This window comes from Zootoca vivipara, chromosome 3 (assembly GCF_963506605.1).
Source record: "Zootoca vivipara chromosome 3, rZooViv1.1, whole genome shotgun sequence".
In the NCBI taxonomy this organism is placed as follows: domain Eukaryota; kingdom Metazoa; phylum Chordata; class Lepidosauria; order Squamata; family Lacertidae; genus Zootoca; species Zootoca vivipara.
Window position 1 is genome coordinate 82518949 of NC_083278.1, and position 24432 is coordinate 82543380.

The 24432-nt window shown below is 44.3% G+C and overlaps 1 protein-coding gene across 6 annotated transcripts in view; it reads left to right on the forward strand.

Moving 5' to 3' along the window:
• The window catches only part of LOC118081770 (uncharacterized), a 43604-nt gene that overhangs the window by 14616 nt on the left and 4556 nt on the right, over positions 1–24432 (forward strand). For 3 of the 6 annotated variants that reach the window (XM_035108178.2, XM_035108174.2, XM_035108176.2), the window contains 19 exons: positions 769–884; positions 1870–1957; positions 2698–2777; positions 3994–4087; positions 5684–5800; positions 6404–6666; positions 7114–7237; positions 8574–8801; positions 9736–9891; positions 10280–10497; positions 11506–11683; positions 11979–12125; positions 14235–14642; positions 17572–19335; positions 19875–19955; positions 21211–21297; positions 22517–22611; positions 23363–23448; positions 24142–24208. In XM_035108178.2, coding sequence (XP_034964069.2) covers positions 769–884; positions 1870–1957; positions 2698–2777; positions 3994–4087; positions 5684–5800; positions 6404–6666; positions 7114–7237; positions 8574–8801; positions 9736–9891; positions 10280–10497; positions 11506–11683; positions 11979–12125; positions 14235–14642; positions 17572–19335; positions 19875–19955; positions 21211–21297; positions 22517–22611; positions 23363–23448; positions 24142–24208 — 4397 coding nt within the window. Of the gene's footprint in view, positions 1–768; positions 885–1869; positions 1958–2697; positions 2778–3993; positions 4088–5683; positions 5801–6403; positions 6667–7113; positions 7238–8573; positions 8802–9735; positions 9892–10279; positions 10498–11505; positions 11684–11978; positions 12126–14234; positions 14643–17571; positions 19336–19874; positions 19956–21210; positions 21298–22516; positions 22612–23362; positions 23449–24141; positions 24213–24432 lie in introns of those variants that run through there. The other 3 variants (XM_035108177.2, XM_035108175.2, XM_035108179.2) reach the window with 3 other exon arrangements.

Sequence of the window (24432 nt, forward strand, 5' to 3'; positions counted from 1 at the left end):
TCAGTGCATTTTCCTGTCACTTTCCAAACTACAGAAAGTCTTGATTCTTTTAAAAAATGGATTTGTGCTAGGGCAACAGAGTGCTTTGATCGACTTTAATTGCACAAAACCAAATTTCTGGTATGTGCTTGAATCCCTTCCGCAAAATAGTGACAGTCTAGTGGGACGCTTAAAGAAGATTGGGGCGGGCGGGCAAAGGTTGTTTTTTTTTAAAGATTTGTAGGCATGTCCATTTCCCCCTTAGTTTAGAGAGCAACTTGTCATCCTGTAAAAAATGAACTAAGCAAGATGGCCTGGACTAAAAAACTGATATCCAGCTGAAGTACCAACATCTGGTATATGTCCTACCCCCCCTCCACTGCTGGAGTGATTGTATCCAAAGTGAGGTGCTCATGCTGGTATTCTGAAAGAAGCTCGGTTTTCAGCAGAAGCTCCTGAATGCCGAGGAATGATCCACAAGAAAGGGAGTCGAATCCTGCATTGCCACGCGTTTGCTGCTGAAAGTCTAATTCAGCATCTTCTTTGGAGGCAGTCTGTAGATTAGATATGCACAACTTGTCAGCCATTAGGATACATGGTAGCCCACCAGGGACTGAGCAAACCACTTGGTTTTAGGGAACCAGGGGCTACTGGTCACATTGCTGATATGCTACATGATATGTATAGCTAGTGAGGTGCATTTATCTTGATGGGTCAGGTTAATTTAAGTCAAGTGACCAGTTGTCACTGCTGCTCATTCATTCATTGCCAGCCTTTTTTGCCACCCAGATGCTGGATGTGACCGTGTCCCAGTTGACAAGCCTCCATCCCAGCCTAGTAGCACGAGTCTCTCTCAAGCATCAAGATGTGAAGGAGAGCTGGACCCAGCTCCAGCAGTTATTGAGGTATTTCCTGAATGCCTAATTTTTGTCTCTCTGCATGAGGTGGATCCTGAGCTGGTTAGTGATTATATTTAGCAAATGTCTCTAATTTGGGCATGCCAGAGCCATTGTTGACAATACTACTACCATCTTGTGTTTTGCTGTGCCTTTAACAGGAGTGTGGCATACAGAAGCTAAGCAGACAAGAGTGTAGTGTACCCTGAAAAGCTTTGCATGCTACTGATATTAGATGCACAGGAGCAAGGCTGCTAGGAAAAGGTGGCAACCCTGACAATGTTTTTCCCTTATTTCATTCTTTTGGAACAATGTACTACGGTATGCATGGTAGTTTAATCACATTTTTTTGAGGTTGTAGGCCTTCAGGCAATGCATTTGTTTAGATTTTTAAGTTATGAATAAGCCTAAGCCTATATGTGTGGGTGCTGAGGGTGGCATCTATTTCTCTCTACCAGTCAAGGCAAAAGACAGTTTAGGAAGTAAAGGGAAGTCCCCTCTTTTGCTTACCATCAACACTTACTTGCTGTCTTCCTTGATGTGAGTAACTTGAGGAAACTTTCACCCAAAGCTAATGTGGACTCTGGAGTCTGATGGCCTCTGCTCCAGCAACAAGGCTAAGCCAGCAGCTCTGTGACTATCAATGTAACTTCAGGATGCTCTACCCAAGACATTCCTCTCTCAACAAAAGCTGAAAGCATAATGAAAGCTGAAAGCATAATGGGTCAGAATAAGACAACCTGAGAAAGCTGAAAACAGTTGGGTTAGGTACATAAGCCCAAGATACTCTACCCTGGAATACTGAGTGTTGAGCTGCTCTGTACTCATTTGGCTTGAGAACCAAATGAGGTTCTTCAAGGATGTCTGCATTTATTCTGTGGTGATTATCAGCTCTCACTTTTGCCCTTTTCTGTTCCCTACTCTAACAGTTTTCTTTGTTTTTTCACTCTCTGCTTTCCCTCACTCCTATTGCCCCACTACTGGCTTCAACCAGGAGATCAATTGATTCCCCAAATCGTGAGCAAGTGAAGATGATGCCCAGCAGTGCAGGGAGAGAGGCTGGAGGAAAAGCTGTATGGGAGGTAAGAAAAGTATTCAAGATAACACCTCAAGATCTCCTTGGTACTGTGCATAGATGACCAGCCTCAAAGCATCCTTCATTTGTAAGGCATGTCTCATGGGTAAAAATTACCTCTGGAGAAAATGTTCCATGCGTGGATGCATGGCGACAGGCAAGACTACTCTGTCAATCTCAGGTGGCCACACTTGGGCCAGAACTGGTGGCTCAAGTGTCTCAGCAGACAAGGAGGGTCTCTATAGCCTTCTCACCTGTAACCTTCTCGTCATAACAAGGTGGTGCTTAAAGGCCCAAGCCAGTGCAATTAATTTTTATGGTGAGGAAAAGCAGAGATGAGTGCTATGGTACTCTCTCGCCCAGAATTAGTAAAGAAGACCACTGGTGATTGCTGCTAAGCAGTGGCCTGTTTGCTTTATCAATATCCCAGAACACACTTCATGCTACTTAAGTTTTTTTGCCTCAGCCAAGCTCTAACACAAGAATGTTGCAGCTGGCAAAGGTGGGGAAGAGGAAGAGGATGGTGAGTGGCAAATTCATCCCCCTTTCTCCCACAAGGTGGCACCTGGGAAGAATGCAAAATGCTTGGCATTGGGCCAAGAGCTGGATTAAGACAGGTCTCTAGGAACTGGTTCCAAAATTTTGGAGCCACTTTAGAGTTCAGTCAAGGTCCTGCCCAGAGTCACAGCCAGTCTTACCTCTCAGGATTCTGAGCAAAATATATTCTTATTCTTCTTTTAATCCTAGATATGGAAGGACATCCAAAGAAGCCAAGAGGGCAACACAGACTCACCAGGCAAGGAGGCCATCACCAGTGACAGCAGGAGGTATTGGCACACACAGTGCTTTCTTGGGAGAAGAAAGCTGGGGGAAAGCTGTGTGGGAAGTGGTGAGGAGAAACTGGGACTGGGGAAGGTAGAAGTTGCTTACTGGGATCTGCTTTGTTGCTTAGCAACAATTCACTATGGGAAAGAATTTATCTCTTACTCCTAGCAGTTGAACAGGTTGGGGGGTCGGTCCCTGTGGTCTTGGCACTAAGCCCAGCCTCATTATGGGTAGATGCTGAGAGCTCCACAGAAAAACAGTGAAGCTGTGAGGTTGAGCCCAGCACTCAGTGGCTTCTAGTTGAATCTAAGTGGCACCTGCAACAAAATGCTCCATTCAGCGTTCCAGTCAGTCATGCCCCCTTCCATTCAATTTTTCCTGGTTTTCTATCACTCTCTTCGGTTGTCAGCATTCCATGGCCACTGAGCATGCTCAGTCCTCATTTTGCTGGGTGTGTGTGTGTGTGTGTGTGTGTGTGTGTGTGTGTGTGTATGTACACTTATGTAAACCTCGAGGTTCTCCTGAGCCTGCTGGTACTTCCCCATTGAGCATGGATGCTTTAGTTACATTAGGACCTGCACTGAGAGAATCGAGTTCACTATTGGTTATAGAATGCAAACTGCCTTCACTTCAAATAACAAAGAATCATGTGCTATCTTAAAGACTCCCACATTTATTATAGCAGAAGCTGTCATAACAGATTTGTCAGGTTGGAATTCAATGTTGCACTATTATGAACATTCCATCTGCGCAAGCATTTCTGGAGGAGATAATCCCTCCCTCTCCTAAAGGGCTGTCACATGGAAGATTAGGCAAGTTTGTTATCTCCTGCTCTGGAGGGTAGGATTTGAACCAATGGCTTCAACTAACAAGGAAGATTCCAACTAAAAATCAGAAAGAACTTTCTGGCAGTAAGAGCAGTTCAACAGTGGAACAGACTACTCAGGAGGTGGTGAGCCCTCCTTCCTTGGAGGTTTTTAAGCTTAGGTGAATCCCACCCAGTATTTAAAGTGCAAATAATACCCGCAACAGAGTAATATGGCTACACTTCTGAAAAGCCATTAAAATGTGTAGTGTTTTAGGGTGATCTCAATATGTATGAATGAATGCTTGCTCTCTTTCTATCTCTCTGTGGTGTTTAAATAGCTGTTTCATGTGTACTTGATGTGGCAGTTATCAAGCAATGAATTGGAATATATATATGTCTGTCTTCTACAGGAGGAGGAAGAAGCTTCTCTGGCATTCAAATCCCTTGAAGGACCTGCCCCAGCAGGAGGCACAACTTCAGGACTTCTGCCAGGTTGCTGATGGGGTAATGTCTCTCTGCAAGCTTCACCAAATCCCCAAGTCTTTGTCATTCTGCAGCCCACATAGATTTCCTTACCGTGGTAGTAATTCTGGCTTCCCTTGGGCTGCTGGTAGGCTACCACTTTGCTGAAGAACAGGCCTAGTCTACAAGTGCAGCTGAATGAGGTGGTTATCAGAAATCAAAAGCAAAACGTTGACAAATTTATTTTTATACCTTGAGTTAATGAAGAGGAATCTTGAGGTTCAAATAACCCAGTATTTAAGCCTGTTTGTAGAATTAAAGTGTGTTTCAGTTAGGACTGTTGTGGGTGGTAAGAAGAAGCGAGGCCTGAGAGAGGCCTGTTCACCAGGGATGCTCCCAATTCCTCCCCAGCCTAGGGTTGCTACCTTGGGGGGGGGGTGATTTCAGCCACCCCTCATGCTGAAGTGACTTCAAAGCAATCCATTATAATCTATTGCAGCCTGACAGGAGGGCCCCTTTGAATTTGGCGCGCACACACACACACACACGAATTTGTAAACCTGTCTGTGCTTGGCTACCCAGAGCTTAAATACATGACCTTTCACACACGCTTTCAAGCACATGCATTTGGAGAGGATCCCTAACTTGGGAGAGAGGGGGGGAAAGACCTGAAATACAGGACAATACTGTATCAATACAGGACATAGCATCTTACATTGAAATACAGGACTATCCTGTATTATACAGGACAGGTGGCAACCCCTAGCCCAGCCTGACAAAGAGATTTCGTTTATTTTTTGCATTTCTCTCCCATCTTGTTCTCCGATGAATTCAAGATGGTATTTATAGTTCTCCCTCTCCTCATTTAATCCCCACAGCAACACTTTGAGGTAGGTTAGGCTGAGAGGCAGTGACTGCCCACAATCACCCTGTGAGCTTCTTGCCTGAGTGGGGATTTGAACTCTGGTCTCCCAGGTCCTACTCTGATCTCCAACCACTACACCACACTGGATCTGTTAATACCTCCCTAACAGGGACAATGGCTTCTACTCTTAGAATATATCTGAGGAGGGAACTGAACAAGTGGGGGCTATGGCTCAGTGATGGAGTGCATGCTTTTCATTCTGAAGATCCTAAATTCAGTCCCTAGCATCTCCAGTTAAAAGGCTCTCTGGTAAAAGGGCTAGAAAAGACACCTCAGACCCTGTAATTCAGCTGCCTATCACTAGATAAAACTGGAGTAGATGGTCCAGCAGTCTGACATCGCTTCAGTCAGATTCATATATTTGAATTTTATTTATACCCAAAAAAATGTATCCTGCTTTTCCCCTTCAAAAAGTTAGTGCAACTTGCAATGTTTAAAAAAGGCATAAAAATAGCAACCCATCATTAAAACATAATTACCAGGTTAAAAGCAGCACCTAAGGGCCAAAACTAATCACCAATAAATCAAAACATGAAGTAACAAACAGAATCAAAAACTTGTTAAAGAGAACTGCTTTCATTTGCTGTCCGAACACATATAGAGAGGATGATAAGTGAACACCCTGGGCAAAGAGTTCCACATATGCAGAACCACCACAGTGGGAGCCCTTTTATTCATAAGTCTTAATGGCATGTGTGTGTTGTACATCTTAGGAGCTACACAGTTGGAGTCCTCAGGTGGAAGATGCCCTTGAGGAACTGGAGGATCTATGGGAGGAACTGAGAAGGCGGCACCAAGAGAATGGCGTGGCCCTAAGGGAGATTGATACAGTGAGTAGTGGCTGCCACTGGAAAGGGTGTCTCATCCTTCCCTTTTGTAAACATGGTGTGCCAGCTTTTCACATCCTGCGATCTCATGGCACTGCGTGTTTCTCCACCCTTGCTGGCAACAGCCAAATGATGCAGAGTGGAGGCAAATGAAATCTACGCCATCGTCAGATGAGACAAATTATGCTAGATATTAAAAAATGTTTGGGGTGGAAGGGGATGAGACAGCTGCTGTTCTTGGCAGCTGCTCTATGTTGTGGGTAACATGTCGTCTCAGCCTTACTCATAAGACCCTAACAATTCTAATATTTGTAGCTCTATCCCTGACAGAGGTTACATTTCCTGTTCAGTTGGATTGCTTGCCTGTCACCCATGCACTGAAAAGTTTAGCCATAGGGAACAGATTATTTGTGGGTTAGTGTTCAGTTTTCTCCCACAGTTAATTTGAACCTTGAGATTAGGATACACACTCTTATTTATTTAAGAAAGTCGTTTGCCAGATTTCAGAGTGAAGGCCTTCTCTTGCAGAGGACAGTGCGCAATCACTTTCTTGTCATACTCAGGCTGTGGGGCTGCCTTCCTCATGCCACTCCTTTCTGTTTGCAGGCTCTGCGGTTGGTTGGGGAGATAGAAGAGGCTGAGTGTTGGCTAGAAACTGTGCTAGGCTTGCTCTATGAGCCAGCAGCAGCAGCAGCAGCGAACCTTGATGACCTCCATGGGGACCTAGAGAAGGTTGGCACCCTGGAGAACCAATTGGAGGCGTGGCATATTAAGCTTCGAGCCCTGCAGGAGGAAATGAAAATGGACTCCCCCTCGGAACACACAGCAGCCGCAATGATTCATAGAAAGATGGAACGAGTGAAGGAAAAGTGAGTTCTCGGGAACAAAAGAGTGTTCTCTGTATGGAGGTGGTGTAGGAAGGAGACTTGGCAGAAGAATGGTTTCAAAGGAATAGATGCAGGCAACCAAGGAGGAGGAGAGAGCCAGGGTTGTTGTTCTTTAAGTTTCCCTTGTCGTACGAGCATAGGAAGCTGCTTTCTGCTGAGTCAGACCATTGGTCCATCTTGCCCAGTATTGTCTTCACGCTATATAAGCAGCAGTTCTCTGGGATTTCAGACAAAGATGCTGGGGATTGAACCTAGGTCCCTCTGCATGCAGAGCAGATGTTCTACCACTGAGCTGCAGCCCATGCCATTCTAGACCTATCATTCCCATCAGCTTTGTCTGTCCAAATGGAAGTTGCGTATGTTTAGGCAGCAGGTAGTATTGCTCTCATGAAATATGCTTTTAGGAAGATGTCATGGTTTCCTTCCTAGGTTTGCCTGTGTGCAGGAGGCTCTCCGGCGCCGAACATCAGACTTGAAAGATGCCCTGGTTTTAACCAAGTTCTTGCAGAATGTGCATATGGAAGAAATGCTGAGTCACAAGAACCAAGTACAGGTGAGAAGCAGAGAAGATGTGGGCCAGGGAAGGGAAGAATGAGGTGATGTGCAGAGGTGTGGTCTGAATTCCATCCGGTCATAGGAACATAGGAAGCTGCCTTATAGTGAGTCAGGCCATTGGCCTGCCCAGCTCACTACTGACCATGCTGACTGGCAGCAACTCTCCGGGGTTTCAGATAGGGAGTCTCTCCCAGCCTGGAGGTGCAAGGGATTGAACCTGGGACCTTTTATGTGGAAAGGAGATGCACTGCCACGGAACTACAACACTTCCCCAGAAGGGTCAGAGTTCAACAATAACAAGCAAGGGGGGTTCTCTCTTTATGTTTAGTTTGAACAATGAGGGAGCATGGCGCTGAAGGGACACAGATGTCCATAAAAGTCCCTTGTGCTGCATTGTATCTAAGTCAGGCATCCCCAAACTGCGGCCCTCCAAATGTTTTGGCCTACAACTCCCATTATCCCTAGCTAACAGGACCAGTGGTCAGGGATGATGGGAATTGTAGTCCAAAACATCTGGAGGGCCGAAGATTGGGGATGCCTGATCTAAGTGGTCAGATTAGTGACACAGGAACAGTTTGTGTGACTTTCCTGTTTTGGTTCACATGATTTCAGTATGGTATGCCACCCAAATTACTGCGGATAGTAATGGCCCTATACAGCTGAGTTCTGTCACAATCCTAGCTCTGGCCACATTTAGTCATGAAACCCCTAACTATAATGCCACAAATTGCAATTCTTGACACTGTTGGTGAATTGGCTATTGCTGCTTATTGAGGCCTGATCTTACTGATATCCACTGGCAAGTATCTGGGCCTTCAGCGAGGTGGCAGAAATTAGCTTCCCATCTAAACATACTCGGGACTTAAGATCAGTGTTGGAAATTGAAGACACTTTTATTTCAGTTTGCTTTTAATTTATAAACCTAGTTTCATCGCTGCCAGTTTTTAATACATAACATCTTTTACATATGCTGATATTAGGTCTTCTTTAGTTTGAAATGTTGGTTATATCACATGTTCTTTGTTGCTGCTTTTAGAAATTGGGTGTTGGCTCTGAGTTTTATATTATTAGTAGATTGCATGGTTTTATTTATGATTTTGATGTACGTTGTGGTAGATACAATTAGTAGTAGAACAAAGATTTAACCAAATCTATTATCATTATTAATATTAATATTGAGTGGTTTTAGTCAAGACTCTATCTTGAAGTTTCACTTTCCTTCCCTGTAAAGTAGGAATCATGGCAATTTGCTCAGAAGACTTCTGTGAGAGAATTAACAGGGTGGCCTGTCTAGATTGGTACCCAATATTATTCATGTACTTGTTTTGCTTTAGGCAGTGCCGGACCAGCTAGGCTCCCAAAAGCCTCTGCAGCTCCTCATAGCCCAGAGTGCTCAACAGCTGAGCAGTGAGGACATGAGCAGGTCACTGGAGGAATTGCAAGAAGCAGTGGACATGCTGAACAGTGTCATGAAGGAGCGCGAGCGGGCCATGGAGGCAGTGACCAAGACAGAGAACCTGAAGTGCTTTGAGCAGGCCTTCACAAGTGTGGAGGAAATTAAGGTAAGAGAGGGTTAAGAGGGGCTGCGTGCTAGAAAAATCACTCTTCCCTAGTGGTTAGAGGTGGAAAGCCTGAACCACTCCATCCTTCAGTGTTGGTTATTGCATTTGGGCAAGAAGCTACAAAATCTATCTTCTTGTTTCTTTTCTTTTTTTAATTTTAAAATTCGATCTTTATTCAAAAAAGATTTAAGAGATTACAAAAACACACACACACACACAAAAATAAATATAACAACATAAATACACACTTAAGCCACTCAACATAAATTAATAAAGAAATTAAACCAAAAATAATTGAAACTTATTGGGCAAATTAAGTCATTTAAACAATAAACAATATCAAATTAACAAAACATGACAAATCCCCAAACAAATTTATAAAATATAAACATGTAAACATAAAATCTATTCGTTATAGTTTAAAATTGACTTCCAATCGCTAATATGTTGTTTCCCTTACTATAATCACATAACTTGCTTTACCTCTTATTGCTTTAGTATCCTAGACTGATTAATTAATTATTTCATCTTTCTATATATATGTATATTCCTATGTGTTTTCTTAATCAAAACAAATCACTAGCTCCGTTTCTATACCTTCTTTTTAAAAATACACTTCAACATATTTCCATTCTGCTTTTGTTCTCTGTTTTGGTATATTCCTAATTGCCGCCGTCATTCTTGCCAAGTTCATAAATTCTACTAACTTCATTTGCCACTCCTGGATTGTTGGTATTTCTATCCCTTTCCATTTTTGAGCTATCAATAGTCTCGCCGCTGCATCTATCTTCTTGTTTCATAGAGGTGGACTGACCGCCTATTAAATGCTACCAGCACTACTCTTTTGCAGTTCCAACTTTGGTTTGGTTGTCCAAGCAGCCTGTAGCACAGAGAACTGTTTCTCAGCGTTGCCTTTCTTTTTTCAATTTTTCAGCTGGCCTGGGTCACCTCACGGATCGAGACAATGAGGAACAAAGCAGAAACACTGGCTCAGGACATAATGCAGGCAGAGAGAAGCTTTGCCACAGTGAAGAGTGAGGTAGATCTTCTGGAGCTGCAGGGGCTCACAAAAAGGCAGAAAGAGATAGAGGTGAGATCAAAAGGTGATTTGAGGGCTTGTACCAAGCACCCCATATAACCAGTGTTTGCTCATGGCAATGTTGGAGAAATGCTAAATTAGGCATTACATACACCTTGGAAGGCATTACATACACCAGCACCATTATAAATTGCAGGTTGAGATTGTTATGCAGGTTCAGGTGTGATCGTCGGTTCTGAGCTCTCATTTTTTTAAATGGGTCAGCATAGATCTGATGTTTGATGATACTGCCCTGTTGTTTGTTTGGCTTCCTAAAGCCAGTTGGGAGTCTCATGCTTGTTTTTAAATTGGGCAAGCATTTACTATTGGGAAGGAGCCAGGAGTTCCCCATTTGAAAGCCCTTTTGCTAGCCTGAATCCTGCTGTCTTGTATTTCATAGAGTGAAATTTCTAGCCTGGAAGGGGACATGGAGAAATTAGAGAGGACCTTCATTGAGCTGGAAGATTGCTCTCTGACTGAAATGCCAAATGAGTCCAGAAGAATCGGTGAAACATTGGAGGCTTGGAAAGATCTGCAAAAGCTGGTGTTGGGAAATGCAGTTCATGGACAGCAAGCTGCTCATTTGCGGCAATTCTTCAGAGCTTATTTAGCCATTATGTAAGTCATTAGACCTTAGTGGACTCTTCCTGTCCCTTGAAAGTTTGGTTTGCAATGTCTGACTTACCCATTTGTGATATTAAGCCCCCATCTGGAAGCACCCCTTGTTTTCAATTCCGCTTGGGGAACTATCCATTTTATCTACTTTGAAGTCAGTCCAGCAAGCTTGAGTCTCAGCATCAATTCTAACTCCCGTTCACACACCTGGATGGGGTGGAAGTGATGTTTGGGACCTTGCAGGGGTACCTGCGCAACCACGTGGTTGCTCCCGCTGGTGCAGCTGTGAAAGGCTGAGCTTACTGCTGTCCCAGCCCAGCACCATCCAGGCAAGTGGCAGCAAGGCCTGCATTGAAAGGGCAGCTCCACCCCACCAAATATGCTCTTACTGAAATTGGATGCAACTTCAGTGTAGCACATCACAACTTATCTTGCATTTATTTTGGTGCAGTTACACATGCCCTGGATGTTGTGATTTAGCTGCAGATTTCCTGAGTATTTACTCCTCTTTGCTCACACATTTGCCAAGACTGGTGATTTGCTTGTGAGATGTAACACCAACTTTTCCATGGAAGGGCTTAGTGTGTAGATTGTTTTGCCACAATGGAAGCAGCCCTTAGTGCAGGCATCCTCAAACCCGGCCCTCCAGATGTTTTTGGACTACAATCCCCATCATCCCTGACCACTGGTCCTGAGTTTGGGGGTGCCTGCCTTAGTGGTTAACAAAGAGAGAGAAAAACTATTTTTACTGGGACACACCTTTTTAATACTGCTTTAAAAGCTCTGGGGAAATGGTATATATCTTAACTGTATGCCACTACTTGAAAGACAGAGCTGTCTAGAGGCTGAAACAACTTGATGCAGAATAGGTTTTCATTGGGATTCTTCCAGGTTTCTCTATCAGTTGGTAAGTACCCTGATCTGTAGCTTTGTTGGAAGGGTAGAGGATAAACTGAGGTGCAGTTTTCCTCTGGCATATTCATAGCTGCTCCTCCTTCCTTGACTCTCCAGCTCCTGGACAGAAGATACTCGGGCACAGATATTCTCTGAGACTATGAGTACCCATGGTCTCTCAGAAGCTCAGTGGGAAGACCTGGAAAGTAACATGGAGACTAAGTTCAAGGAGTTTGAGGAGCTGGCAGCAGTTGGATGGAAACTGGTAGCTGAGGAGCACAGCTTGAGTGAGACAGTAAGTGTGGCAGGCCATGATATGCAAGCTTCCTACATGCCTGCAGCATCCTTTGGGGAACAACCTCCCATCCCACCTCACTTCCCTTTTCCTTCTTTTGCCATCACTGCTTTTGGAAGGGAGGAGGCAAAGCATCTCATCAGGTGGGTGGGAGCTAGACAGTTGTCCCAATTGTTTGTTATCCTGAGGAATGGCCCTGTCTGAGAGCCGTACCTAGAAGAGAAAAGAGAGGAATTAATCATGTGGCCTTTTTTCCTCCTTTCATTTCTTTCTCAGTTTTGTTCTGTCTTTTTAGATAAAGGAGCGAATGGAGGAGCTGCAAAGCATGCTGGGATGGGTGATGGTGCGCTGGAGAGCACAGAGTTCCCAGAAGGACCCTGGCAGTAAGAGTGATGGCAGGGAGACTCAGAATGGCACGCTGAACATGACTGAGCACTGCCAAGTTAGTATGCAGCCCCTGAGTGCCAATACTAGAGCTAAACTTTAAAAATAGCTTGGCCTGCACTGTGTGTTTATTGTAGAATAGCTATGCTTTGTTCACTCACTTTTTATGGGGCATCTGCACAAAGTTATAAACAAAACACCCCCTTTTATGTTTTCTCTCTTTAGCTTCCTTCCTTCCTCCACCACCACCACCCCCAAGCTTAGAAATCTGTCTTATTTTAAACTTGGTGGAATACCTACACACTTTCCCCATGTGTATATTATCTATCTTGTTGCTATTCTGCCTCATAAAGACCTGTGTTGTTGTTTTTTGCATAAATTTTTATTTGCTTTTCTATTTTATCATATCATCAACACATACTATGTTACAGTCAGACACAGAATAACAAGAAAAGAAAATAACATAACATAAATATAAGACATATGCATGTGAGTAATAATGGTAACATAACTTATTCCTCCAGTTTATTTGACTTTTAAAAACCTTAACTTTTACTCCCCTTACACTCTTTCCCTGGTTTCCTATCTACTATCTTTTCAACTGCATTTTCTTACCCTACTAAGTTGTTTTCATTACTTTACATTATCCCACGTTGTGACATCTACTACTGAGTATTTTTTGTCAGCCTGTTATGATTATTATTTTCTTATTGTAATATTTTCCCATATACCCTATATATAATGTGCAATCTTCTTTTAAATTCTTATCGTCTTTATTTCTTAATCCATTTGTCATGCTGGCAAGTTCTATGTACGTATTCTAATATTTTAAGATGCTGTTCTTTTATTGATGGTGCTGCATCTGTTCTCCACTTTTGTGCTATCAAAATTCGAGCAGCTTTAGTTATGTACATCCTTAGGGTAATTAGTTTTTTTGGGTAGGGGGGATTTCTGTTGTTATTATTCCCAGAAGGAAAGCTTCTGAGTTTTTGGGAAACATTCTTTTAAACATCTTCTTAATAAATAATAAAAGAATTATGGGAGATGATATATAACGAACTTAAGAAAATGTCATAATGACCTGTATAGATTACTCTACCCTTTTCCTATGAACTCTCTAGGAATCAACACTTTAATCCCTTTCAAACAGCATTGTTATTATGTTTCTCTTTCCCCTCCTTAAATTGCAGCAGGGAGGCAGTTGTGCCCAGCAAGCAGGGAAAGGAGTATTGAAGGGATATTCCCCCCCCCCCAAAAAAAACATTTGGGGCTATAGAAAGGGGCAACTGCCCACTTGGCTCCAAACTGCTAGATGTCTGGAAACCGAATTGTTATTTCACTTCTGGCTTAAACCAAAACAGAAATAATTAGATGCTGCTAATGGTATTTACTTTATGAGTCTCCTAATAAAAAATATTCTCTAGGTGACATACACAGTGCAATGGATAAAATTAAAAAACTATGTGATAATTCAACAACATCATAAATTGATAAAATGACCCAGCAATCCTACTGTGATTTATTGAAGCAAAACAACTTAAAAGCGTGGTGTACAAAGTTAGCTTTTTTCAATAGGCTGTAGTTAAGATTAACCACAGTTTAGGCTTCAGACATGACACTAAACTGTCGCTAACTGAAAACAGAAGCAAAAACTGGTCTCTTCATGGCTGCTTCAGAGGAGGAGAGAAAAGGTGGGCAGGGAGACCACACAAGGCTGGGACTCATGCATGTAAGCTAAACCATAGTTTTGCATTGGTTGTGAACCAGCGTCAGCTGTGTGTCACTGAGTGGCTGCTAATATTGCCACCTTTTTATATTGGCCCTGCTCCTATGCCCATAGCAGCAATCTAACAGAGAAATCAAAGAGCTGAAGTTTTTCACAGTTTGATTTCTGTGTGTCACGTTGCTGGTATAGGTGCAGAATCAGGGCCAGTACAAAAGAGGTGGGAAAGTTAACAGTCACATAATATACCAAGCAATACATTTTGACAGAATCCCTGGCTGCTGTTCACACACACACACACACTTGAGCAGAGCAAATTTTAACCTGCATGTATTGGTCTTTAGGTAGGGGAGATCCCATTTTAACAGGAAATCCTAGAATTAACAAAGAACAAAGAAGCTATCGCTGCAATTTCATTCTTCATTGTATTACCTTACTCCACAGATTAAAGTAGTTCCTGAATCAGGTGTGGGTGAAGCAAATGGTATCCTTAACTCCAGTGTTTCTGAGAGGCCTCCACTCACCCTCGGCTCCCTCCCAAATGGTTCAGCAGCACAGCAAGAGAGCGAATCGGTCTCCACTGCAGTGCTATCTACCCTGGATGTTCTTTCAGGGCACAGGCAGAGTTTGGAAGAATTGGAAAACCACTTGCCCTTTGAGATGGACGTCCCGAAGGAGACTCTGATCCTAGAACCCTTGGAGACTCCTGTGCTACTGGTGCCCCAGCCAGGCCCTGGCAGTCTGGGTGGCACAGTGAACCTGATATTGAGCATTGGGAAGAAAGCAGGGAGAGAAGCCACAGGAAGCCAGGTTGGAGCAGCACCATCAATGGGACAGGAAACCTTGCACAAGGTAAGGTGCCCTTTACTTTAGGCATGACATCGATAGAGCTGTTTGCTATCTCCAGGACATCAAATAAGTGCCCCTGTGGCAAAGGGAGACAGTGTTTTCATAATGCAAAGGATTGCCAAGTGTTCAGGCAGGACAGAAGTGGGATGTCAAATGAGGGAGTGCCAAGCTTAATGGCTAAGGCTTGCAAGTGGAGAACTTCTAACTTCCCGATGAGCATTAAGATGTTAATGAACACTCTGAATCAGGGATACTAGCAGCTCTGTTGCTTTTTTGCTTCTCATTTAAGCCACTGCCAAGTGTGCAGTTCTAGAGCTTCCTCTTCATGGGTCAGGCACTGATTTTGCCCTTTTCGTCCTGGCTTTTGCAGGTCATCCTTGCTATTCCTTCACTTTTATTCTTTTGTCTCTCTCTTCCCTAAAAATCCAGCTCTCTGAAACTAAATCCTCAGCCTGTAAAGCTTTCTGGAAACGTTGCCAGGGGCTTTTAGGAAATACTTTGGGTAGTTTAAAGAGAAAGAAAAGGCCACCCCGCCAGCATGCAGAAGAGGTAACATGGAGCAGTGGGGGAGAAAGAATAGACGATGAAGCATGTCAGACTGAGAGTGGTTGCATGGTGCAAGGAAACCTTGACTAACCCATCCAATAGCCTCACTCAAAAGGCAGCTCCTAAATTAGGAGAGGGAAACGCTCCAGATGTGACTCGGCTATCATCCTTGACCATGATAGTTGGTCTCTAAGGTGCTACTGGAAGGAATTTATTTTTTGTTTCCTTGACCATTGGTCTGGCTAGCCGGCTTGGGACTTAGCAAGTTGGAGTCTCAACAGCTTTTAGAAGGCTGCATGTTCCCTTCTCCTATATCACTTAAATGGCATCTCAAAAATGTTAAGACGTCACACAGATGCTGTGTTTCTCCTTTCCAAGGCTATGGTGAATAAATTACTAGATTCAGGTAGGTAGCTGTGTTGGTCTGACACAGTCGAAATATATAAAAAATGTAAAAATTGTCCAGTAGCACCTTCGAGACCAACTAAGTTTGTTCTTGGCATAAGCTTTCGTGTGCATTCTGTGCTTGCACCTGTACTCCTGAGGAGATGCCCCCTTAGGGGAAACACCTTCAAATATTTTGTGACTTCTCCTGGTTAAACCACAGGGTTGCCATGTGCAGCACAAAATGTGGATTCTGTGCCTTTTAAAAGAATTTCAGCTGGCACAACTTGTCATGTCATATTATTGCCATCCTGGGGAAAGCAGCATCTGCAGGAATCCCCCCTTCTGGATTATTCTTAGAGGCACAGGACCATCCTAACAGACAAACCAGAGCTTAAATGTGCAGCCAGCACAGTGGAATGTGGAGCTTTCCTCCTCAGCACAGTAATTCATATCCCACAGCAGAAGAGCTACTGGATTTGCTAGAGGAAACAGGAAATGAGCCTGAAGTGCACTGCCTCTTGATACGGGCTGAAGGCAGGCCAAACTAGTTTGCTGTGAGGAAACAACCCGCATGACAAGACACACTCACTTTGGGTTGTCCCTTGAACAAGAATTCAGTCTTGATGATTTGGGGACGAGATGAATTGAGGGTTGCACGAGGAGAGGAATACACCTATTTGCTAGCAAGTAAGTCTTCGTAATCACTCACACATTAGCAATTGTGATTAAAAGGGCATGGCGAGAAGATAATTAGGGATTGAAGCAGATGGGTAGCTGCTACAATTGAAAGGCTGAGGCATGCTGTCCAAAACTAGTTTCTGTCGAGGTGCCTGAGCATAGAAGGTACATTAGCTCCAACAACTTGTTACTGGAGAGGAGGACTTCAGGACTGTAAAGTGTAATCGTTGTCAGTCATGAAGGGAAAGGAACATCAGCCTCTACAATGTACAGTAATAATTCCTGAATTACCGGTAAACTTTTAGACATCTCCTGCAGCTGCTGCAGGAAGGGGGATTCCTGTTATACTTAGAGCTGATTCAGAGCTGATCCTGGTACATCAAGGAGCTCATACAAACTTAAAGCCTTATACTTTATAGAGCCAGATCTTACAGAAGCCTTATACAGTCAGATCATTAATCTTTCTATCTCAGGATTGTCTGCTCTGACAGGCAGTGGCTATTCCAGATTTCAGACTGAAGTTTTCTCAGATTTTTCTGAAGAGGCTGCAAAAGGAACCCAGAATCTTCTACATGCATTCTGCAAGCATGTGTTCTATGTATTGGCTGAGTCCCTCACTAAGAGTTTATTTAAGCCCAGTTCTCTTCTTGTTGTGATAACTTTCTGTGTAGATGAAGGGTTTCTTTCTTTCTTTCTTTCTTTCTTTCTTTCTTTCTTTCTTTCTTTCTTTCTTTCTTTCTTTCTTTCTTTGTTTTTACAAGGAGCATTCATACATGCAATCTGCACCACATGCAATCTGTAACCATACAGTGTAAGATTCTTCATGCACATTTCATTTGGCCCTGAGCTGGCCCTTAGCTGCTATCATGGTACCTCCCATCATGCTAGGCTCTTCAGTTTCTACTGCAATATTTCACACGGAGTTCTGTAGCCTCTTTTCAGGATGCATCATCTATCATGAAGTAGAGTGGGGTGCATCTAGCAGCCTTGCAAGATAGCAGTGTGCCCTTTCTGTAAAGCCCAGCAGAGTTGGGTCATCTCCAGTAGTAAGCCTGGAACCATGGTAAGCCAGAAATTTTGTTCCCACTTCCTAGGATTGAACTAAAGTGATCCTAACATCCTGGAACTTGTTATGGACAGTCTACCTTAGTGTCTGCTACGATTAATGAACATGCATGCATGTATACTCACTCAATTGAAAGGAGCATGTGCTGGTGCATGTCAGTTTGCTGCTGTGGCATCCAAAATAGGTAGGTTTATGCTCCAATGACCTTGTGCAATTTGAAGAGAGCTCCTCATTGGGTCTTCCCTCTTTCCGCAGGTGAGCACCTATTTGCACGTGAAGGAGAAAGAGGGAGACAGAGATGCAGGCATGGTTTGTGGAAGCTCCACTGTGCTGCGGCCTGCTAAGCAAACGCCCCCCGGAGCTCACTCTTCCCCATTTCCCAGTCCTGGGTGGGGCACCTCAGCCTTCCACACTTTACCCAAGATCAGCTCCAGCTGCTTCTTACGGAGCCTGAAGAGAAAAGGCAGAGTGGAGGCAGAAGATGCCCAGCTACTCACCTTGCAAGGGATCATGGGAACTGAACCAAGCGACCTGCAGGCAGGGCAAGGGGAGAGGCGCAGCACTAGTAGCACCTGGCCCCCAAAGGGTAACAGGAGGGCACAGGCTTTGCAGGCAGTGTGCCCGGCACTCTGCAGAGAGTTGACAGACTATGTGAAGAACCCATTGGCACGGGCTATTGATGCTGAATGTGACTTGGTTAGGGAAGTATCTGGATGTCATGTGTTCCCAAGAGAGAGCAGAGGTCTCAACAGCCCCCCATCACTGGTAGAGCAGATGAGCAACACATGCCAGCATCTTCCTCTTGGTTCTGTCCTGAGCCTGGAGCTCCCCAAGGATCCCACAGTCCTAAGGAATATCCATGATACCATCAGAGTAGCAAAAGAGGGAGCAGCAGGAAGGAAGGGAATAAGCCAGGCCTGCCAGGGAGCTCGGAGCAGCCCAGCTGGGACAAAAGTGCAGGAGATTGGTAGTAGCCTGAAAAAGAGAGTGCTCGGAGGGCAGCCAGTCATGCACCAAAGGCCCCTCAAGCCCAAAGATGCTCGTGACAAGCTTCCCCAGGGTAAAGGAGGCACATGGTTTGAAGAGGTGAGCATCAACCCAAGCTACAGCAGGCAGAAGGCCTGCTTTGGTGCTCTTTGTGGAGAAGACAGGCAGAGTCCGAATAGCCAGAGCAGTCCCAGTGACGACTTCCTAGATTTCGAGCAGAACCGGCTATCCCGCATTAGTGTCCTGCATGAGCAGATAGGTATAGAGTGGGACAGACTAGCTACCTCACTGGGTATAACTGGCAGCTCCAAGGAGGCGCAGGTAAAGGCTCCTGCTGACCACAAAGCCAGAGAAGCATCTTGGGTGAAGCTGAAGCCCTCGCCTGCTAAGCACACGGGCAGCTCCGATGCAGTTTCCAGCATAGCCAGAACTAAGAACTCTGCTGTGAATGGGGCAGCAGAGAAGGGAAGCTGTGCGAGAACCTCGCCCTCCTTCCTCCACCTGCGGGTCAAATCTCCTGCCAAGCTGTCTGTATTTGATTGTGAACTAGGCACCCCAACACCCTCAGGGGTGGGCCCTCTTGTCCTGGCTCCTGGAGGAAGCACGACTAAAGAGCCAAAGTTGCTGGAGGCTTGTCACCCTGCCCACGAGTTGTTTGAAGAGGAGGAAGAGGAGCTGCAGGCCATATGGAGCAATGTGGAGAAGCACAAGAAAAGCTCGGGGATCCACAGCAGCCCTGCTGGAAAGGTGAATAAGCTGCAAAGTCCAGACAGCTCTGGTGAAAGACTCCTCCTGGCAGCGGCAGACAATTTGTTGGTGGCTAAGTTCAAGCTCCCCGCCCCTGCCCAGCTGCTTCAGAGGTCTGAAGGAGAAAGAGGGACTAGTTGTGGCAGTCCAAGTCGGTGCCGGGCACCCATGCCTTCTGGCCAGGAGCCATCAGAAGGGGCAGTTGCTGCAGCTGTGAGGTCACTGCAGAGTACCTGCCCAGGGACCCAGCAGAAGCTTCAGGCGGAGGGCAGAAGTATTGGAAAGGTCAGAACCATTGGCTTCTATGGGGCAGAGGTGGGGATTGTATGCCTGGAAACCAGGTGTTTACTGTTCTTTTCCTCAAGTCCCTGGATACTGCTGGCATTGATCTGCAGTGTGTACTTAAGCAGTTTCTCATTGCATAATGAAATGTGTATTTTTTTTTCCCTATCAGGAACCAGCAACTCCGTATTATGTGGAGTATTTTCTTTTAAAGGAGATACAGATCTCCTAGCTAATGAGATGCTTACACTTGAGATGTTTACATCAGTGCTGTTCCTGATTTGGCTGTGGAGAGAGAGAGAGAGAGAGAGAGAGAGAGAGAGAGAGAGAGAGAGAGAGAGAGAGAGAGAGAGAGAGAGAGAGACCCAAACACTTAGCATGAGCATGAGCCATACAATGCATGTATTTTCTATGACTGCTCAAAGCACAGACTTTTTTTTTTTGCTCTGTTTTGGTGAATGTGGTGTTAAAATGCCTTCGTGTTTGAAACACTCTTGCTTTCATTGTGGTTGCTTCATTAATTGTTGCCTGCCTCTTTCTAGACTCTTCCCAGTAAACTTGAGCTTCAGATGATGGAAGGAACTTTGGAGAGGAAGCATCTGTTGCAGGCAGGAGGCAAGAAGGTACTCTCAGAGCAGCGTGGCATTATGTGAAGGGGTGTGTGTGTGTGAATATGGATGCCAGTGACTTGCCACCAAGAAACAACTTCATTGGTGTTCCCGTAACACTTCAACAGAGCCTAGCCCTGTATAGCAGAGTTTTCCAAACTTTTCATGTTGTTGACACACTTTTTAGACATGTATCATTTCATGACACAATAATTCAGTTTTACTAGCAAGCCAGAGGTTGAACTAACCCCTTTCCAGCCTCAGGAGCAGCGCAGGGAGCATTCACATAACACATCTACACACTGCAGCTGACACACTAATGTGTCACAACACATAATTTGGAAAGCTCTGACTTATATCAACAGAAACACTTCCGAGTGAGGTGGTTCAGGCATAACAGCAAACCAAGATTTGATCCTGATTTCCAGGGGAAGTATAAATAACAGTTTGCCGTGTGACAAACTAGCTATGGTTTGGTCCAAGCTAGGATCTGCACAAGACTTGGTGGCTGAATTCATGAAACTGAGGCTGCTTGCTGCTTATTCACATAATGCCAAGCCATGGTTATGTCTAAACCCAGGGGTGGGAAAACCTCCAGTCTATGGGCCTACGAGGCTGTTTCATGAAGCCATGCCCACCTGCTCTACACCTGAAGTCAGGTGTGGAGCAGGTAAAGGCAAAGCTTGGATGAAAGGCAGCTAGTTGCCACTTTGCAGTTTTTGTCTGCACAATTTGATTTCAAACCACACAGAGAAATACAGGCGACTTGATGCTATTGTGACATTAGGTGATTGACAGGTGGATAGACCCACCTACTGGGCAAATGTGGCCTGTGATGGGGTGTGGATATAAGGATCTGGATCACTGGCCTAGCTTAAACCAGCACAGTGTGGGTGGTGCAGAAGGCAAAGGGCCTTTCCAAATGACGAAAAAAATGTGGATTTTATTCTTACCGCACTGCCAACTGTAGCTGCTGCAGACAGAAGGTGGAAACATAAGGTTCAGAGTAAGCTGACCATATATCTGAAGGTGATGTTCACTTTTACTTTGCACTGATGTTCGTGTTCCCATGCTTTGAAGAGCTAGACGGGGCTCTCAGGCAATGTCTGCCTGTCTTTGCCTCCAGGGGAAGGGAGGGGCCTTACTCTAGAGGCAAGCACAGGCAGATAGGGGCTTCATGCACATGGAACTGTGTGAACAGGTCACCTTATGAACCAACCTTAACTCTTCACCTTCTTTAGATCTGATCTTTTCATTTCTCTTCTCCTAGGCAAATTGTCGTTCCTGGAACACATTCCATACAGTACTGATGAGACAAACTTTGTGTTTCTACCAGGACAAGAAAGACACCCTCAAGGTAATGGTAGGCAGTGAGATGCCCAAAGACAAATGGAGATAAGAAATGGGTATGAGTAAGGCCTGTGTCACGTTTTCATATACCTCTAGCCAGTGCTTTTTTTCTAAAATAAAAAAATGTTTAGGGGTACTCTCATTTTCCTACTCATATTGAAATACTGCCCCTCAATCAGGCCAAACTTGGATTCAAAAAATGTTTAGGGGTATGCATACCCCTGCGTCCACCCAGGGGGAAAAGCACTGCCTCCAGCATTTTCATATCCTGTATACTCCTTTGCCCACTGACATCTCTTGTGAATGTTTGGCATGCATAGATTGTCAAGCATCTACACTTTGCCGATTGTATTTATTTTTGTCTAAACCTTCAGTACATTCTCTGCTAAAATAGAACTTGAAATTCTTGTAAAGACTAACTTACATCTAAAACTAAAATAAAGACAGTCCACAAATCACAGTAAAACCAAGTCTAATCATAAGTGGCAAATCTCAAAACCATCAGGGAGCTTTGGCAGAAGAAAAACTCAACAAATATAAAAGCTCAGTGTACCAGCACAGGCTGTCCCAAATAACAATTGCCCACCCAAGAGAAGAGTGAAGTAGCTAGTAGGAGCCCACTTCAGAGTGTGAGAGCACCACCACCAAGAGAGCCCTGCAGTTTGTAACTGAAGGAACAAAGGCTGCATACACACCATACCTTTTAAAGCCCATCCTCACCCCATGAATTCTGGGAATTGTAGTTTACCCCTCACAGAGCCACTGTTCCATACACCCTGAACAAACTATTCCCTAGGATTCTTTTGGTGGGTAAGGACGCTTTAAAGGCATGGTGTGTATGCAGCTGAAGAAAGGCAGAGCAGTAAACTCAAGCAGTCCCTTTCTTCAGACTCAGCAGCCATGCCTTGGGAGGCCTGCCTTTCCCCCCATTAAAACCTGTCCTTAATTTATAACTTCAGAAAGAACAGCTTTGCCGGACATTGCTCCTTGGTTCTCCAGTTGAACTCTTCTTCATGTGAGAATATTATTATTATTATTATTAGTTATGCGCCCTTCATCTTAAGGTCCCTGGGTAGGTTACAACAATTAAAAACACAATGTTAAAAACAGTTTAAAACAACAGAAACAAGAAGGGTCCTACAAATACATATCTGTACTGACATGCAACTTAAAAACAGTGGCTTTCTGATTCCAGGGACTTTTATCATTTGCCTTCCTTTGCACAGCAGAGTTCTGCAGTGGCCTTGCCGCTGAACCTCCGTGGAGCCGTTTGCACCCTAGAAACAGAGTATATCAAAAAGAACAACTGTTTCACACTACAGTGAGTAACCTCCATTTCTTTTCCTTCACAAGGTAATACATGCAGTATACATTAAACTCTATAAAGGGGTAATAAATGATAAATAATAATAAATACTATTACAGGTTTTTAAAAGAAAATAAAAGTAACTGGGGACAAAAGTCACTCAGGACCGTAATACCTCAGGGACAGCCTCTTCCCATATGAATTGATTTGGACCCTGCAATCATCATTTGAGGCACTTCTTTGTGTGCCGTCTCCATGAGAGTTCTGGAGGGTGGCAGCACGAGAATGAGCCTTTTCTGTGGTGGCTCCATGTTTGTGGGATGCTCTCCCCAGGGAGGTTCGCCTGGAGCCTTCATTACAAATCTTTAGGTGCCATGTGAAAACATTCTCCTCCCAGGTCTTTGACTAAATAATCAATCTGTGGCCATTTAAACTGGAGGGAGTATTGTTTCGTTTGTTATTATGTATGTTTGTGTTTTTATATTGTAAGTGACCCTATGATCCTCAGATGAAGGACAGTAAGATAGATAGATAGATAGATAGATAGATAGATAGATAGATAGATCTGGGAAAGAAAGACTTGAACATGCTGGGGTTGCATTGTGAGGACACTGATGCCAGCCCCTGAACAGCATAAATGGTGATAATAGAAATCTTTGTGGAGGGTGCCCGCTTCTAGCTCCTAGATTGCTAGGTATTTGTGGTTGGTGCTGGTTGTTGTATCTGTATCCCATCAAATTCATTCACCTTTCCTTGCATACCCCAGGTTGAAGGATGACTCCAAGTACCTCCTTAGAGCTCCTACTGAGCCACTCATGCAGGAGTGGATTACAAAATTGCAGCAGAACTCAGGTAAGACTGAAGTAATTATAAGGAAGAGACTATGGGGGCATTGGAGGTCTAAGGGAAGGAGATATGGTTACTACTCAGGAACAAGAGGTAATTTGAGGCCTCCTGCAGACCACTCTGGTGGTCTACATGAGCGAAAGGCCCACATGGGCACTCTCTGTTTTCCCTCAAGAAGTTCACTGTTGAGAGAAGCAGCAATGCCATGTCATGTTTTTGGTAACTGGTTTTATTTGTTCCAGACTTTATATCTCCCACATTTCCCACTGTAATTGAGTCAGACCTGAATTCATAAGGGGGATTCATCTTTGACATACAGAAGGCCCATAGGGTGCTGGGACTTGCATGTGGGAGGCTGGAGCTCAGATTCCAGTTTAGCTACAAGGTTTTCTGCAAAACAGTTGGCTCCTGGGCTCCATTCCTTTTGTGTAAAGAAGAAAATAATAGTCTGTCCCATAGGTTCCATGGGCTACTGTACACATTGCATTTTTTAGGTGTACACCCCAGAAACAAGTGGGCATGTGGCAAAACAGGTGAATGATATGTAGCTTTTAAAAGTCTGCTTATCAGAGAGGCTACCACTCCCTATTGCAAGGCAGCAAGTATGTGGAACAGACCTATGCCTCAGGTTTGTTTGGGTGAACAACACTCTTGATTTTCAAAAGCCATCTCTCAGTGCTTGCTTTTCTGTCCTCAAAGGCTTACCTGAAGTGGACTTTTTCCAGTCAGCTTCCCAGACTGCCCAGGAGACGACCTCTGCTGTTAGGTAACTACTATAAGCAAAGCTTGGTCCAGATGTATTTGCTGGGGGCAGGGGTTAGCTTTTTCAAAAGTTCTTCTCATAACATTTGTCCCAATGAGAACTCCTGTCCAGAGGCAAGTAGATCTTCTCATGAATCATACGGTGCTATTTTGTCAAACTTAGCATATTAAACAGAAAAATCGGTTTTGGGATTTGTATGCATTCTAACCAAAATTCAGATTTTGGAA